This window comes from Terrapene carolina, unplaced genomic scaffold (genome assembly GCF_002925995.2).
Source record: "Terrapene carolina triunguis isolate 2854851 unplaced genomic scaffold, T_m_triunguis-2.0 Scaffold231, whole genome shotgun sequence".
NCBI lineage: Eukaryota > Metazoa > Chordata > Testudines > Emydidae > Terrapene > Terrapene triunguis.
In genome coordinates, this window is record NW_020664582.1 from 13,112,104 (window position 1) to 13,127,494 (window position 15,391).

The window sequence follows — 15,391 nt, forward strand, 5'->3', positions numbered from 1 at the left end:
TCTTCTGGGATCAATTTATCGCATCTCATCTGGACGCAATAAATCGATCCCAGAAGCGCTCCCCCGTCAACTGCAGAACTCCTGCTCGCCGAGAGGAGGAAGCGCTGTCAACGGGGGAGCTTGCCTGCGCCACGTGGACCCACAGTAAGTAAACTTAGTTCGATCTAGGAACCGTCAACTTCAGCTATGCTATTCTCGTAGCTGAAGTTGCGTTTCCTAGATCAATCCCCCGCCCCAGTGTGGACCAAGCCTAAGACACAATACAAGTATAGAGGCTTTGTCCACCCCCCCCACAGCACTAGTTAAGTAGCACTACTTACCCTTGATTCTTTGTGGCTGGATTTCGCCACTCAGCCAGCCAGCTCTCCCTGCAATGTACGAGGGCATGAGACTGTTGCAAACTTCACAGCATAAGGTCATTATTTGGATCCAAGAGCAACAGTGACATTTGCTACATTTCTGCCTGGCAAATTTTGACCGGTCAGAGCCCTGGAAAGATAGGAGAGAAAAAAAACCAATGTGCTTCTGTGCTACCTACAACCATTGCTTTGCTGCAAGTGGACAAAGATTTATTCATCCACGCTACATACATTTTGTAAGACAAAGTCAATGCTCATCTTGACACGGATATTTTATAAACCCAAGAAAAATGTTATATTTTCTACAGGGGACAGGAACCGTTCCCCACCCACTGATCAAGAGGGCCACAACTGGACGGTGGCCAGCAAAGGATCATGATGCAACACGCTCATCAGTTTCAGCACTGGCATTTCCGTATTGTTATGCGGCCATGTTACTGTTCTACAATACGCTGCTACTGTGATGCTAGACAAATCTTGGGTGCCGAGTGCCAAGGAGAGTGGGGCCAGCTTATTTCTGAATGAGCTGAACAATGGAGCGAATGTCTATTGCCCGGCTGCAACGCATCGTAAAGGTGAATCTTTGGAACCCTCTGCCCAAGTTTACTTAAAGCTAAGAACTGAGCCATTTTCTAATTCCCTATTGGTTATAAGATGCAAGTTTGATGCAACTGAATCTATTCGTGTTCTGCATTTAACCGAAATAGAAGTGCCTTTACCCTGTAACTAAGAGACTGAGGATTCAATCTCCTGAATTTTCAATCAGCCTCCAGTATGAACTTGAAAAAAAGAAAATATTTTGCTTACTGGTAACTTTCTGTTCTTCGTGTTCCTTGATACTGGGGCATAGAGTTTGGATCACGCCATCCTGGCGTTCCTAGCAAAATAAAATAAGTCAACTCCACACAAAAGGAAAGGGATGCTTCATTAAAAAAGCCTCTGAATTCCGTCTTGATAACAGTTCTGAACTCATTTAAAAATCAGCATTAGCCCCACACGCAAAAATAAAGTATTAGATTTTATTAAAATGCAAATCAATCAACTAATCTGTCTTTCAGGTAACAGTTGAATAGCAGGATCCGTGTCAATTAAAATAGTTTCCAATTTATTCTTTGCTGGAAGGAGGGTGGTATCCTGAATTCTAAAACGGCCTTGTATGATTAGGTATTTTATACCATCTCTGCTGTCTCATACCTTTCATATGTTCTAGCTAATTAAGCATATTTTCTCTAAATATTTTGGAGTAACTGATATTTCAGTGTTATGCAGGGTGTACCGATAGTGGGGGGAAATCCTATACTCCATAAATTCTGGCGGATTGTCATATTTATAGAAGCCAGTATTAATATCTTTCATCCACCTGATTAGGTGACCACAAGTAAACATATTATGTATAAAATACCCCAGGAGGTTATGTTATAACCAAAGCTGAAATAGTTCCTGCTCAGATGTACTAGTTTATAACTGGCCTGATTTCCAGCAGGGCAGAGCTCCCAACAGCGGCCACTCGGGTAAAATCAGGCCACTTATTTAGGAACCTACAGGTCGGTATTTTTTGAACATTTTGGCCAGTGCTTTCACCCAACCCCCACTGGATGAACATTCAGAAGTTCCAAAGAAGGGAACACTTTTTATAATCCTTGTCTTATTACAGACAAACGTCAAAGCAAAACAGACCGTTTTAAATGATCGAATAAACATGCAAAAAAAATGACGTACCTCTACATTTTTGTAGACGTGCTTTGACATTCCTCAAGATAAAAAGCACCATGCACATGTTATTAATTGTCCTTATTAATTTACCACATACTACAGCAAGCCAAAGAACTGAGATAAGTTCTCAAATTCAGATGGAGAATATATCACTAGCATTGCAATCTTCTTTGTTAGGATCACCTCGTCAATGCATCAAGATGTGACTAATGATTCAATGCTTCTCTACCAATTAAAACAGCTGTGGGAGCCAGGACTCAGCTCACCAACTGATCTTGTGTCAGTGGCCTCTTCATTTCTCAGTTAGTCCATCTGTGAAATGGCTAGAACAATGCTTACCTCCCTTTAGGGATGTCATGAGATTTAAGCAATGGTCGCAGAAGTCTTCAAGATCCTGACATGACAGATGCTCTGTAAATGTAATTTGAATGAACCAAAAGAACACAGACTCCTTTGTTGTGCATTAAAATAAGTAACAGGTTAAAGACTTTTAAAAAAAACAAACCATTGAGGAGAGTTGCTTAATTAAACTAGCATATATCCCTCAAATCCACATTCAGACACACCAGATGCATTCACTGCACTGTCAACACTTGGTTAGTCAATGTACAGGCTATTTTAATCAGATTAGTTAAAGAACAAAACAGAGCCAATGTAGTTAAACAAGTCAATGCAATGGCCATCTCGCTGTTATACTACAAACATATGCACACATTATTTATGCAAGATAATCTTCATCTGAGATTGGTCACAGCAGGCTAATAAATCCCCCTTATGGGGATTTAATTCTCAGCTTTTGACCTTCCGATGTAAAAAAACAAGTGAATCATCTCCTCTTGCCAGATTTACACCGGTGCTAACCTCTGTCGAAAGTGCGTCACTAGTGGAGAGAAACGGACGAGGCCTCAAAGCATCCTGATCGGCAAAAATAATGGTGTTCACGATCAATGCTGAACTGAAAATTCACAAACATTTTCCAATTGCAAAAATATCCCTGGTCATGCGCATGCGTTCAGCTGGGAGCCGTTCCATGACTGACCTTTTATGCACAATAAGCAGTGCTTTGGGAAGCCCAGGCGTTTGGACTCTTTGGAATTCACGCAACCCATGGATGGGGAGCGCCTTTTTCCAGCCATGTTAATGGCATTTTAGCCATCGGCTCTGTCAATGCACAGCTGCGGCATTCGAAAATACTGCCGCAGAACCGTGCATTGCAAGCAAAGGTTCAGGAAGTTGGTTTAACACAAACGTAGGTCCCCATTCTGCAGTATGATCTGCTTAAACAGCCACCTTCCGAGCCCCCCTAATTTCAGTGGGATTCTAGACAGGCGTGAGGGTCTACTGGTGTGGATCAGATTTCAGGATCAGGGCCACAAACACAAGATGATCGAAAAGGGAAGGGTATTGTATGTTCTTTAATTGGCAGGGACAGATTCTAAACTGAATTGCAAAAAACATATGGGGGTGCCCTCTTGCCAGGGTACATTTCCTTCTTAACTCTGATTTGATACTGCACAATTCAGCTATGGCGTCTGCATGAAATAAAATAATCCTCAGCAAATTACAAGACATCCTAACAGACAAGACAATACACGCTTTCTGAGTGAACTTAAAAGGGAAGGGTGCTGGCACTTCCCTGGACATGACATTATCCACTTCACGCCGGTCTGGAAATCCAAGTTGTGGGCTACCGCCTGGCTAAAAGCTCTCTCAGTGAACCCCACTGCGGCCATCACTAAATGAACCACGGGAGTAGAGCTCTGAGCTACAAACTGCCCCGTATCAAACGGACCAGATGTGACAACGTGGCGGCCGCTTCCGGCAGCACAGAGGCAAGAGTCCAAATGCACACGAAGGATCCCACTGGGCTTTAGCCAACCGCAGAGAACGAAAGTAAGTGTCTGTGCATATGTTTTCCTTCTGCAAGGGCTCGATGCTAATTCTGCTTGGGTTCTTCGGGATGCGTGATTTTGCCAAACAACGATCGATAAAGCTCCGTCCTGGGAAAAAGGGAGAAAGGGGGGGGAGGGGAGTAACTTTTCAAGGTCAAATTGGAAGCAAGAGGCAGGCGGCGCTACCGTCCGCCGCTTCAAATGAAAAGGCCGTCGTATAATTAAAAATGCATACAACAATCTTTATTAATAAATACAAGTGTAGGGAAGAACTTGCGTAAGACCAATCACATGCAGTACAGAAATATGTAAATATTTCAGTGTGGCTGGATACCATCTCTCTAGGGAATGAGGTTTTCTATAAGTTTGCCCTTTACAGACAGCCTCTTCGAGTAAGAAAACAAGATTGAATATTTTAATAGGCTGTATGAGAATGCAATGCCATAAGGAGGATTCAATCAGACAGCCTATGTGGGACTATAATTTAGTTTTCATACATTTTCTTGGATTTGACGGTACTTGAAAAACAATGAAAATGACCCAGCAACAAGATTCCAATTAATATCACATATGCAGCAGTTCTGATAAGAGAAGCGAGTTTCCCTTTAAAAATCACCATATCATAGGCTGGTTTTCTTTCTTTTATTTTTAAGCTTAAAACCTAAGTAGTCAGGGAAGGTGTGCGTGAGGGGGGAATTTATTTACAAACTTCAGCTGCAAAACAGAAATTCATGTGGTCCTGGCAATCTAGAGAACCCTTAAGGAAAAAGCATTCGGACGGGGCTACGTTCTGAGCTCCCAGTTGCACTCAAAGTAGAGAGGCAGGTAAAACTCACAGAAGAGAAACTACCTCCTTGCCGGTGCTGCTAACGTCGTCTAGGATTATTAAACCAAAGATTTTTAAATAAAATCAGAGGTGACGATCACCCAAAACTCAGTGAGGCCAGCAGCTGCTCAGCCATGATTTCACTGGGATTTGGGGTGGAGAGGGACCCTTCTCTGTCTAGTTAATTAATTAATGAGCGAGATGAAATTCAGACCTGGACTGAGATTTGGGCCTGTGTCTATTAAATATGTAAGTTGTTTCCTAAGAAATATTGTGCACATGCACATCGCAGACTAGACTATTATGAATGATACATTTATACAGTAGACAGAGACTCATCGGCTGCAGAGGAAAGCACTTATTTGTATGCCCTATCCCCTTCATCTGATTTCTCCGTTTAGACTGGAACTGCCTCTATCTGTGTACACTTGCAGTATTAGCACCAAGGGGCAGCAGTCTTAATAGCGGCCTCTAGAGATTATTGTTAATATTGTGACACACTTACAGTGTGTATATAATTTTTTACACACACACACACACGCGCATATTACATAAACAGCATTCCCAAACAGCCCTAAAGAATGGCTTGACATCACTTTCCTGAAGGTGACAGCTAACAAAACCACAAGAACTGCACCTGCACTTTCACAGAGCAATACAAGGGAGTGTGGGACACACACACACACACACACATTTCCCACACTGTCTGCATTAGAAACACCCAGGCAGACGAGATGTCTAACCCTGGCCAAGGGCCTCTGGCTAGCCTGCCAAATGCCCTCCACATAAGAGATCCAGACTCAGCACTGTTTCCTGCAACACTCAGGGAGATGAAGAGCTAAAGAGGCAATCAGTTAAATCCCAAAAGGAAGGGAGCTTATTAAACTACATTTAGACCGATTTAACATTGAAAACCCACACAGGAGGCCACCGTCTTGGCTGAGGGGAGCTTGGCTTCACTGCTAAGTGGAAACAATGAGAGGCAGGTGGACATTTTGAAAAGGGGCATCTTTGCTACAGGCAATTTTATCTTCACTCCTATTGGAAATGATCGGAGATGGCTGCCATTTTGAAAAAGGTGACTACTTTGTGGAATTTGCGGTACAAGACCATTACTTATCAGCCATCCTCTGCTAAAGAGGCAACTTTAAATTACAAAGAAAAACAGCAAACGATGGCCATTCATCCTGAAATGCTATCTGCAAACGTAACCTTTGCATGAGATTTCAGTCAGTTTTAACCATATGGGAAACTGGAAGAACCTACATTAGCTCATGAGTAAGATCATTCAGCACCAAAAAGTCAGATACATGGGGCTACATTTCTTAAGGGCCCACTTTTAAAATCCATTTTAACTCATAAGCTAATTATCCAATTAACTGGAAAAGTCTCAGAAAATTCATTATTTAGTCAGAATAAGTATTGCAATTTGGGGGAGGAAGGTGAAATACACCTCTACCCCAATATAATATGATCCGATATAACACGAATTCGGATATAACGCGGTAAAGCAGCGCTCCGGGGGGGGCAGGGCTGTGCGCTCCGGCAGATCAAAGCAAGTTCAATATAATGCGGTTTCACCTATAACGCAGAAAGATTTTTTTGGCTCCCGAGGACAGCGTTATATCGGGGTAGAGGTGTAGCTGTATTTAGTGGTTGAATTTGTACTTTCAGCGCAAAGCTCAACTCAGCCTTAACTATGGAACTGAAACTGGAGCGTCCAACAGACAGAGAGAGAGAGAGAGAACTGTTTAATCTAGGACAGACTCAAAAAAAATACAACCCCCAAACTCTCTGAAAAACGGAGCTGACATTTGAAAAAACTGGCGAACCCTGGACTAGAAGCAAGCAAGATGGCAGGGCTAGAATCCTGGAAAGGCTCAACTGAAAATGCACAAGGTGCCAAAAACATGGCGCTTGGGGACAAACTGTGCCCCGCACGCCCTTCGGACATGACCGAACACAGTGAGGAGGAGTGAGGAAGAGCAATTCTTCACTGGGGCCGAGCTTTGTTTGCGATGCAGATTTGCAGCCAGCCCGAGAGGCGCAAGAGAAGGTGGAAGTGGGGCAGTTTAGGTTCTGGTGCGAGCCGTTTCGTAATGAACGACAGGGGGAGGCCAGTGGCTCCGGAGAGGCACAGCTTCTTCCAACGACAATGTGCCACGGTCACTAGGTCAGAGAGAAATCAGCTGTTTTAAGTGTGAAAACTCAATATTGCATGTTAATAACACAGAGGGGTGGGAGGGAGAAGCTCTGTCTTCTGTCTCCCTCGCAGCTTTATATTGTATAAATGCAGAATAGCCCAGTGGAACAAACAAACCAAACTCCCCTGACAGATACAAACAGCCCTCTGATTCTACTACAGACCGCGGCTTTAAAGTCAGCATCTTCGGCGCGCTTTTTAAATAAATTAAATAAATAAATAGATAAATAAAGAGTGCTGTGTTACTCTGGCTCTGCTACTCTGTGCAGCCTCCCTGCCTATTAACCGATAAGCATCACTGTCATTTGCTGTTTCAATTGAGAAATTAGATAGCATAAAGCAGGCAGTTTTACTGACAAAAGGGACGTTGTGACTTTAAGACTCCATCATTTGACTGGGGGGGGGAGAGAAAAAAATGCAGCGAGCGATGCTATTTAGTCCTTCACAATCATAGCCTTCCAACCTTGCCTTGCTTGCTTGAGCCAGACCCCATCATTACCACTGAGCAAATGTTTCCACTTGTACTGCAATATCAGTGAAATTCCTGGGCAGAAAGCAGCAGTTACTGTCCGCAGCAGGGTTCACGTGTCAGGAGCGGAGAGGGAAATGCTGAAACCGGTGTTTTGATAGAACATCATTTCACACTCAGGTGGGCAAAGCTGACAAACATACGCCGGTTGCTCATGTCAAAGTAACTTGAAAGGCTGAGTGGTTTGGAACCTTTTAAGGAAACGTCACCGATTTCACTCCTTTCCTCCCTCCCCAACCCCCGACACAGCTCATTTTAAACAGCAAGGAGTACTAATCATATTGCAGCAAACGGCCTCAGAAAGATACAGTCTACTGCCAAATGCATCACTTTGCGGGCTTCCTACAGACACAAGGCTCCTGAGGTCTCATGAAATAGAGGCATATGCACTGCTTATTGCCCCACTAGAGCCCCGGGCCCTGTTACGTCCAGATGAAGGTTCTCCAGTCAGAGAGTAACTCCGCTACTCACACCAGCAGACGCTCGTGTATACACTTTTCCCATCCCGTGTGTTCGAACTCCAGCGGAGATCTGCAGCTGCTGCTGTTTTCACACCCACCAGGCACTTATATTTGTACCCTGGGGCTTACCGCCATTTCGGGCTCTTTGCTAAGATCCAGCCTTGTGGTCTCCAGGGCGTGTGGGAGATTCTCCCAGTTGTGTTCTGTTTTTGTTTGTTTGTTTATTTCTAGGACCCATCACGTTCGTTGGCAATAGGACAAGCCACCATCAGATGGCATCCCATGAAAACACTGACTCTGTCATTACTTCTAAATCATACGCTCAGCACCGGAGATACCAGACTTAAGATACCAGACCTCAAACTTTTGGATGGTGCCATGTGACCAGTCCCAAAGAGGTCTAATTCAACGCTGTCCCTCGGTAGGCTTATATCCAGCAGCTTACACACATTCTCATTCTGCTCTTTGGCACGTTGCCCTCACACAATAAACAAGCTGCTCTTTTTTATCCATAACCCACATAATAGTTAAGGGTACAAAGCCAGCCAGATAACTCATGTTCCAACTCCTCTATCATCAGCCAAAACAGATCCCAACAGCACACACCCCGTAGACCTGGGGTGGCACATTTTGGGGGGGCCTATAGCACTAAAACAGAAGTCATCCAATCCGCAGCGTTGACTCTGCTTACAGACAAGAGTAGAAAGCTGCTGCCAAACTTTCAGAGAGCCAAGGAGATTTTGCAGAATATTGTTTCCTCTGAATTGAAGAGGGTTATTAAACTCTCGCAGGTATCTGTCTAGATAGGTCTAATTGGGTCATAGCTCCAGTATCTAAGTGCCACACAGTCATTAAGATATTTATGCTCACGGTACCTTTGTGAATTAGGGAAGTATTCTCCCCATTTTACAGATGGGGAAGCGAAAGACTGACATCCAAAATGACAGAGGGAGCCTGTGGCAGAAGCAGGATTGGACACCAAGTCTCCCGAGCCCCAGTCCCGAGCCTTTCCCACAAGGCCACCCTTCCGCTATTGTACATTCTGGGTTCCGTGCACCAGGTGCAGAAGAGAGTCATTATACAGAAAGGGGAGTCACAAACCCTTTCAGTGGAACGTGGGTTGGCAATATGAGGGATATGAGGCCCCTTTCATTAGGGTTAGATGGGACTGGGAGGAAAGTACCACTAAGATCACAGGATGCAAAAGGCTCAGAATCCCTGCAGTAGGACATATTGGAACGGCTACAACAGGAAATGGGGACTGTGCTAAATGGAGTTCTGTACGTAGGACTGATCCAAAACAGATTCCCCCAAGATGCAGTTAGCCCTGGTTGGGAGCCATCACACTATTACAAAAGCAAATTCAGTGAAGTACCTACCTCCCCACCCACCCAAAACCACATCACATTTAAGATGCGCACACAAATCAACAGACGCCAGCCCCTGCTGGGCTCTCATCAGCCACTCACACTGCAATGGCCACAGAAGAATGCGCTAACATCCTCGGTACATTCAGTGGCACAGCAGGTACGACCTACCTGCCTGCACCTGGCAGCCAAGCAGTGAAAAAGGCTGATGGCTCGTGCTAAGGACACTGTGCCTGCTTTGAATTTCAAGCCTCCGGAGTTGGTTGGTTTTTGAGTGCACAAATGCATGCCCAAAAAGCCAGGGCTAAGTCAAATTACACAGCTCAGGCTAAACTCAGCTTAACAGAGAAGCACTTTGAAATTTAAAGTCACTGCCCTGCCCCCTCTTCCCTACACCCAGTTAGTTCTTTCCCCCCATTCCCCAGTGTTGTGATGAAGTTTAAATAGAACAAACACACACACACACACACACACACACACACACACACTTACTCTTTCTGGACAACCCCACACACACGCGCACAAAAAGTGAAGGTACTGAGTTTTTGTATGGTACCAAGCAGGCACCTGCCAATAGCAATAACTACTACCTTGAACATTTACTGTCAGCATGGCTTGTGACCCTTTCTCTCTAATGGGGCACTGACGTCTCAAGGTTTCTCCTATTTTTGTTTGGTTACTTGGTTTACTCTGAGGGTAGAGGCGTTCAGGAATCAGCGTTCCATTGACACGGACCTCAGGGACCAACGTTAGCAAAATCATTTTTAAAGCAAGCAAGTCCGTTAGGGGCGTTAAAAGTAACAATGCATCTTCCTCAGTTGGGTGATGCTGCCTGAACACAGAGAAGCTCCAACGTTCAGAACACCACGTCCCGCAAGGCACAGCACAGGGATAACTTGCACACCACACGCAGTACGGTCCTGCCATACCATCCAGACTGCTCTGCTGTGTTGCCCCCTCGCTCGTAAGAGTGGATAACAACAAGCCCTTTAGGCTCGCAGGCATGGGCCTGTGTGTTCCATATGGAAGTCAAAATTCTAGCAGGGCTACCTGAAAATTCCAGGTGTGAAACAAACTATGACCAGCTCTGAGAAGTGACTGCTGCTGGTGCTGACATTACACCGTGCAGAGAGAGGTTATCTGTAAATGGGAAAGGGGGAGGGGATTGTAAGAAATGTTTTAGCCAGCCAAAAAATGCCAACCCTTTATTATTATTATTAGTGCTGCTGCATAGGCTACCTTTCCCCTGCAGCATCTCCCCTCCGCAGGATTTCACCATGCAGAGAGTAAAACTCATCAATCCTCCAGGTTTAACCTTGTCTCTGTTTCAATTCACCGGGGTAAGTGTGGGTTTTAATACTTTCAGGCCCCTGAAGCCTATGCATAATGAACTCGGATTTGGGCTAAAAAACATATAATTTCCCCCCCATACCCACATATATTAAAAATCAGATTTGAGCCAGTGAGTCAAAACACCCCACCCCAAGTCAGTAAGGGAAAGGTGACTTTAGCACAAACGGGTATTGGTATTAGCAATGTGCCGAGGAATAACCTAGACTGAGTAATTAATAGTACTTACACCTGAGGTAGAGTGTTTGGAAGGAGCAGGTCGATACAAGGGTCTTCCTTGAATTAAAATTTAACTTACCCTTTATTGCAACCTACAAAAGCAAGTAATGAGCACTAACATTTTTATTTCTTTTAAACTGTCATTTAGCCTGTAGAGGGGATAATTACCTATTTCCACTGTAGTAAGGTTTTATCACCCTGAGTGAGGCATTTTCTAATTTAATATTTTTACTGTATTATCATAAAACCTGTTTCTGGGGAAAAAATGATCACGAACCACATACCAATTTGCCATAAAACATGTGTGCGTAAGTACCTTGGCTTAATTATTTATGCATTTCTTCTGAGCTAACTCCAAAGAGTGAGAGCATGGGCATTAGGTATTAGATACATCCAGAAGGGTTTCATACCCTCCCCCCCAGCTCCACAGCCTGGCAGATCGTGTGTGCACATGGGCGAACCTGTGTTTCATCTTACTCTTCGTTCAGCATCCCTATCAACTTTAAAGAAACCAGTCTTCTAATGCAATTTGTACCACCTATGTGGCTGCAAGAGTGTGGTTTGTTTGGTGGGAAGAGAAAAGAAAAGAGATGAAGGAATATCCCACAACAGTGGATTGTATGGAAGAAGAAAAAAAAAAATCTTTGCAACTACCGTCATCCTAATTCCGCATACAGATGGGGGAGTTGTAGGGGCAGCATTCCCTGTAGGGGTCAGAAACCAGTGGCTTGCTCATCCTCCCATTCATATCATAGTGAAGAGCCACAGAAACACTGACTGCTCCTCAAGACACTCCAAGGAGGTTAGGTATCTTTATCCCCCGTTTTGCCCGAGGCCAGAACCCAGGATCTCCTCCCAACTCTGTGCTCATTCCACTAGGCAACACTGCCATATTGATGCAAACAGATTACGAAACAGCTAGAGTTGCCTGAAATCACAGAGTTATATTCTTTAGAGCAGTGGTTTTCAACCAATGGTCTATGGACCCCGGGGGGTCCGCAGACTATGCCCTAAGATTTCCTAAGGGGTCCACGCCTCCATCTGAAATTTTTTAGGGTCTGCAAATGAAAAAAGGTTGAAAACCACTGCTTTTGATTAAAAGCATACATCTTTTTATTTTAAAATAAAACCTAAAAACACATCCTCTCCATACACGTGCCCTCCCCGCCCTGCCCCCGGTTGCGAATGAGATTTTGCCAATCTCAAAATTCCTAACATCATCACAGTATTTTTAATGGCTGTTTACATGCAAAGTCTTTCCTACCAAAAGGCAGGCAAGCACACACACTGGGATAGAATGCCCTTAATGAACATTAGTTACAAAAACATGTCTAACAAATATGAAAACTAGAGTCCAAAATTTTAAAAAGATCCCCACATCAACTACTTTTCCCATTTCCTGTTGTATTATTCCAACAAAAAAGAGTTGGCCAGCAAAAAAAGGACAAAACAAAAGAGCTAAAATTATAATATTATTTAATGTAATATATAAATATATTTATAATCATGCTATTACTTTTTAGAAAATATAGATGTGAAATAAACCGACCCTCATAATCTGAAGTGAATTCAATGCATAGGTGAAAGCAACCCCTTGAAAAAGGTAAATGGATACTTGAGTGATGTTGTTTGAATATTAATTTCTTTTTTTAAATTGCTTATATGTCTGACTACATAAAGAATACCCTTCATCGCCATCATTTCGGTTACAGCATAAAAATGTGTGTCTCAATGAGGGGATCTCATGCAACGTCCAACAATCTATGATTAACATCAAAATAATGAAGCCAATGGAAGTCTAACTAGCAAATGCATTGCATCTGCTGCATAAATTATATGAATGATGTCCTACAGCTAAGGTAGCCAACACATAATTATTTTCTATGTAGCAAACAAGGATGCTACAATAAACCAGCAACTACAAAACATGCAAAAACACATCTGGCCAGATGACACTGCACCATCCAGTAACCATGCTGCAGGAAGAAACGCCTTTTATATTCCCTTTAGAATCATGCAAGCTAAACATTTAACAATACTACTATTTCACACGGTCAATACTGTCACAGAGCTTCAGGTGTCAGGATTCAATTCCACTTAGAATCCATGTGATGGGTTTATTATTTTACTTTGCTCACTAAGGAAAGGGGAAAGTTTGTGGCTTTACATGAAAATAAAAGGATTCTTTACTACTATATAAAACCACTGGCCTTGCATTTGGCTGGAATGCTGCTGAATGGTAGGACAGTGATGGCAAAGAAAGGGGAATCTCATATTGCTTAAAAGGCAAGAGGGTTTGTCTTCTTGTTTCTGGAGCTATATTAATGTAGCAATGCTAAATGTATCACTCCCTCATTGTGCAAAGGTGTTGTAAAAATATTCTTTGATATATTTACCTCCCATTCTCCTACTTTCCTCACCCACACAGTCCTATTTAGGATAGGCCCAAGCAAGAGTCTGTATTCAAATTAATGGTATCTACTGAGATCCCCGTGATGGGCTCTACTGGGAACAATGAATTATTAATCCAAAAAAACAGCAGTGTGAAAACCATTGAGAGAGAGAGAGAGAGAGCGCTACCTCTACCAAAACTAGACGTCATCTGCAGATCAGATAGTCACTTACTCCCCTGGAAAACTTTTTGTCTGTTTCCAGTCACCTTTCGCCCACAGGAGCGGAAGTCAGATTACAAGCTCCCTGACACGTAGGGCAGACAGCCAGTGAGACAAAGCAAGCAAGCGCCTTTTTAATATTTATTTATTTATTTATTTCTATTAACAGGTTTTACCCTAAATCAGCATATGCAGGATTGGCGTCAGCTCAGTACTTCTGCAGCAGCAAGTTAGTTTTGGATGAATGTGCCCAGCAGAATAAGAAGCAGAGATCTGTTCGGTGTTCACCAGACTAGCATTCAATTACCAGTGTCTTTTAAAACAAGGAACTCGGAATATTGTGCAGGTCCTTGCTGTCAGATGTACATGCAACTCCCTGCTCCTCCGGTTTAGGAAGTGTCTGGCCACAAGGTGGCACTGTCTGACTCATTTCCCCACCAAAGTCGTGAACACGGAGGAGTGCAAAACTCAGGCTATAAATTACCCAGCAAGACAGCTATCCTCACCATGCTCGATGCTTGAAGGAGATTCAGAAAGGTCTGTTTCAATTCCCTCTCTCTCGGTCAGGTCAGGATTGGGTCCTTCAAGCTAGTGCAAATGCTTTTAGCCCCACAGCTTTAAATTACAAAAGATGACATGTGACCTCTGGCTTGTCTCATGAGACCAGGCACAAGATTTATAAATATTTAAGAAAGCCCTAAACAAAGGGACTCTGCACACCTCGCTGAGGATGGATATAGGGAGGGGGAGAATAAAGGCACATGGAAGGATTGTTTCTCACGGTATTTTCCCCTCCCCACACTCAAGCCAGGCATGGGATTCAAATCTATCCTCACCCACTTGCTTAATTCAGATATTTCTCCTTTATTCTATCTTGCACTTTTACAGCCATCTAGATAAGCCTCTACCTGCCCTCGATGCTCGAGAGCAAGAAACTGGGCAGTGAGAGAACCTCCCCTCATTCTGGTTTGTCTACCGTTTGTCTCTGCATGACAGCTTTGGGTACCGCTGCGATGAGCGCTAGACAGATACCTAAAGATAAAGTAGGTGGGAGCACCAGAAATGTGGATGCAGATTAGTAGTTGGGGAAGCAACGAGATATGGGGAGATGGAGAAACCTCTAATGTGCTCCTTCACCATCGTTGGCAGTTCCAATTCCCATCATAAATTTCCGCTAAATTTTAGAAACTTTACCTCTCTGATCTCCCTTCTTTGAGTAGATTAGTTACTGTAATATTGTATGTGTACATACACAAAATGCAAGGAGGGGAATTTTCTTTGTGTACTTTAATACACCGTGTTCCTGGGATGATTTCCCTCTTTCACAGCTTGACTGTTTTATAATAGATTTGACGCAAGAGAAGACAAATTGTCTCACAAAGGAGATCTTGCAATCTCACAAATCATTTTGCAGCTCTTAACAGTTTTTTTTCCCCCTTAAAAAGGAAATTTCCATAACTCAGGAGTTTGTCTCCTTGGTAAATATGTTGAATATTAAATGTAAGGGCTTGATGATTCCAGAAAACTGGCATTAGCCAGGGTCACATTTTCTGTTTCATGACTGCCAGCTTTGAAAAGATGAAGCTCCTTCTTCAAATACCAACCCCTTTAACAACTATAGTTAAAAGCCATGGGATACTTAACTGCTTATACGTGAATCAATTTCTAAAGAGTGAACTACTGGTAAAAAAAAAAAAAAAAAAGATGCCCACCAAACAAAATGATACACAGGAGCTGTGGGAAGAGCATCCTGGGAACACCGATGCCTCAGAGCAATAGTTGAGTTGAACGGTTTGTGTTTCACAGGAGGACATGTGCCTTGCTGGCGTTCCAAACAATTCAGAAACAGCTGAAGGTCTA

General features: G+C 43.4%; 1 protein-coding gene across 1 annotated transcript in view; it reads right to left on the reverse strand.

Annotated features, from left to right (window-relative positions):
- Window positions 1–3,402: 3,402 nt before the first annotated feature.
- The window catches only part of AATF (apoptosis antagonizing transcription factor), a 78,112-nt gene continuing 66,123 nt past the window's right edge, over window positions 3,403–15,391 (reverse strand). Inside the window, exon 12 of the mRNA XM_026656596.2 lies at window positions 3,403–4,072. Within this exon, the coding sequence (XP_026512381.1) occupies window positions 4,009–4,072 (64 nt within the window). The 3' untranslated portion in view covers window positions 3,403–4,008. The remainder of the gene's footprint in view (window positions 4,073–15,391) is intronic.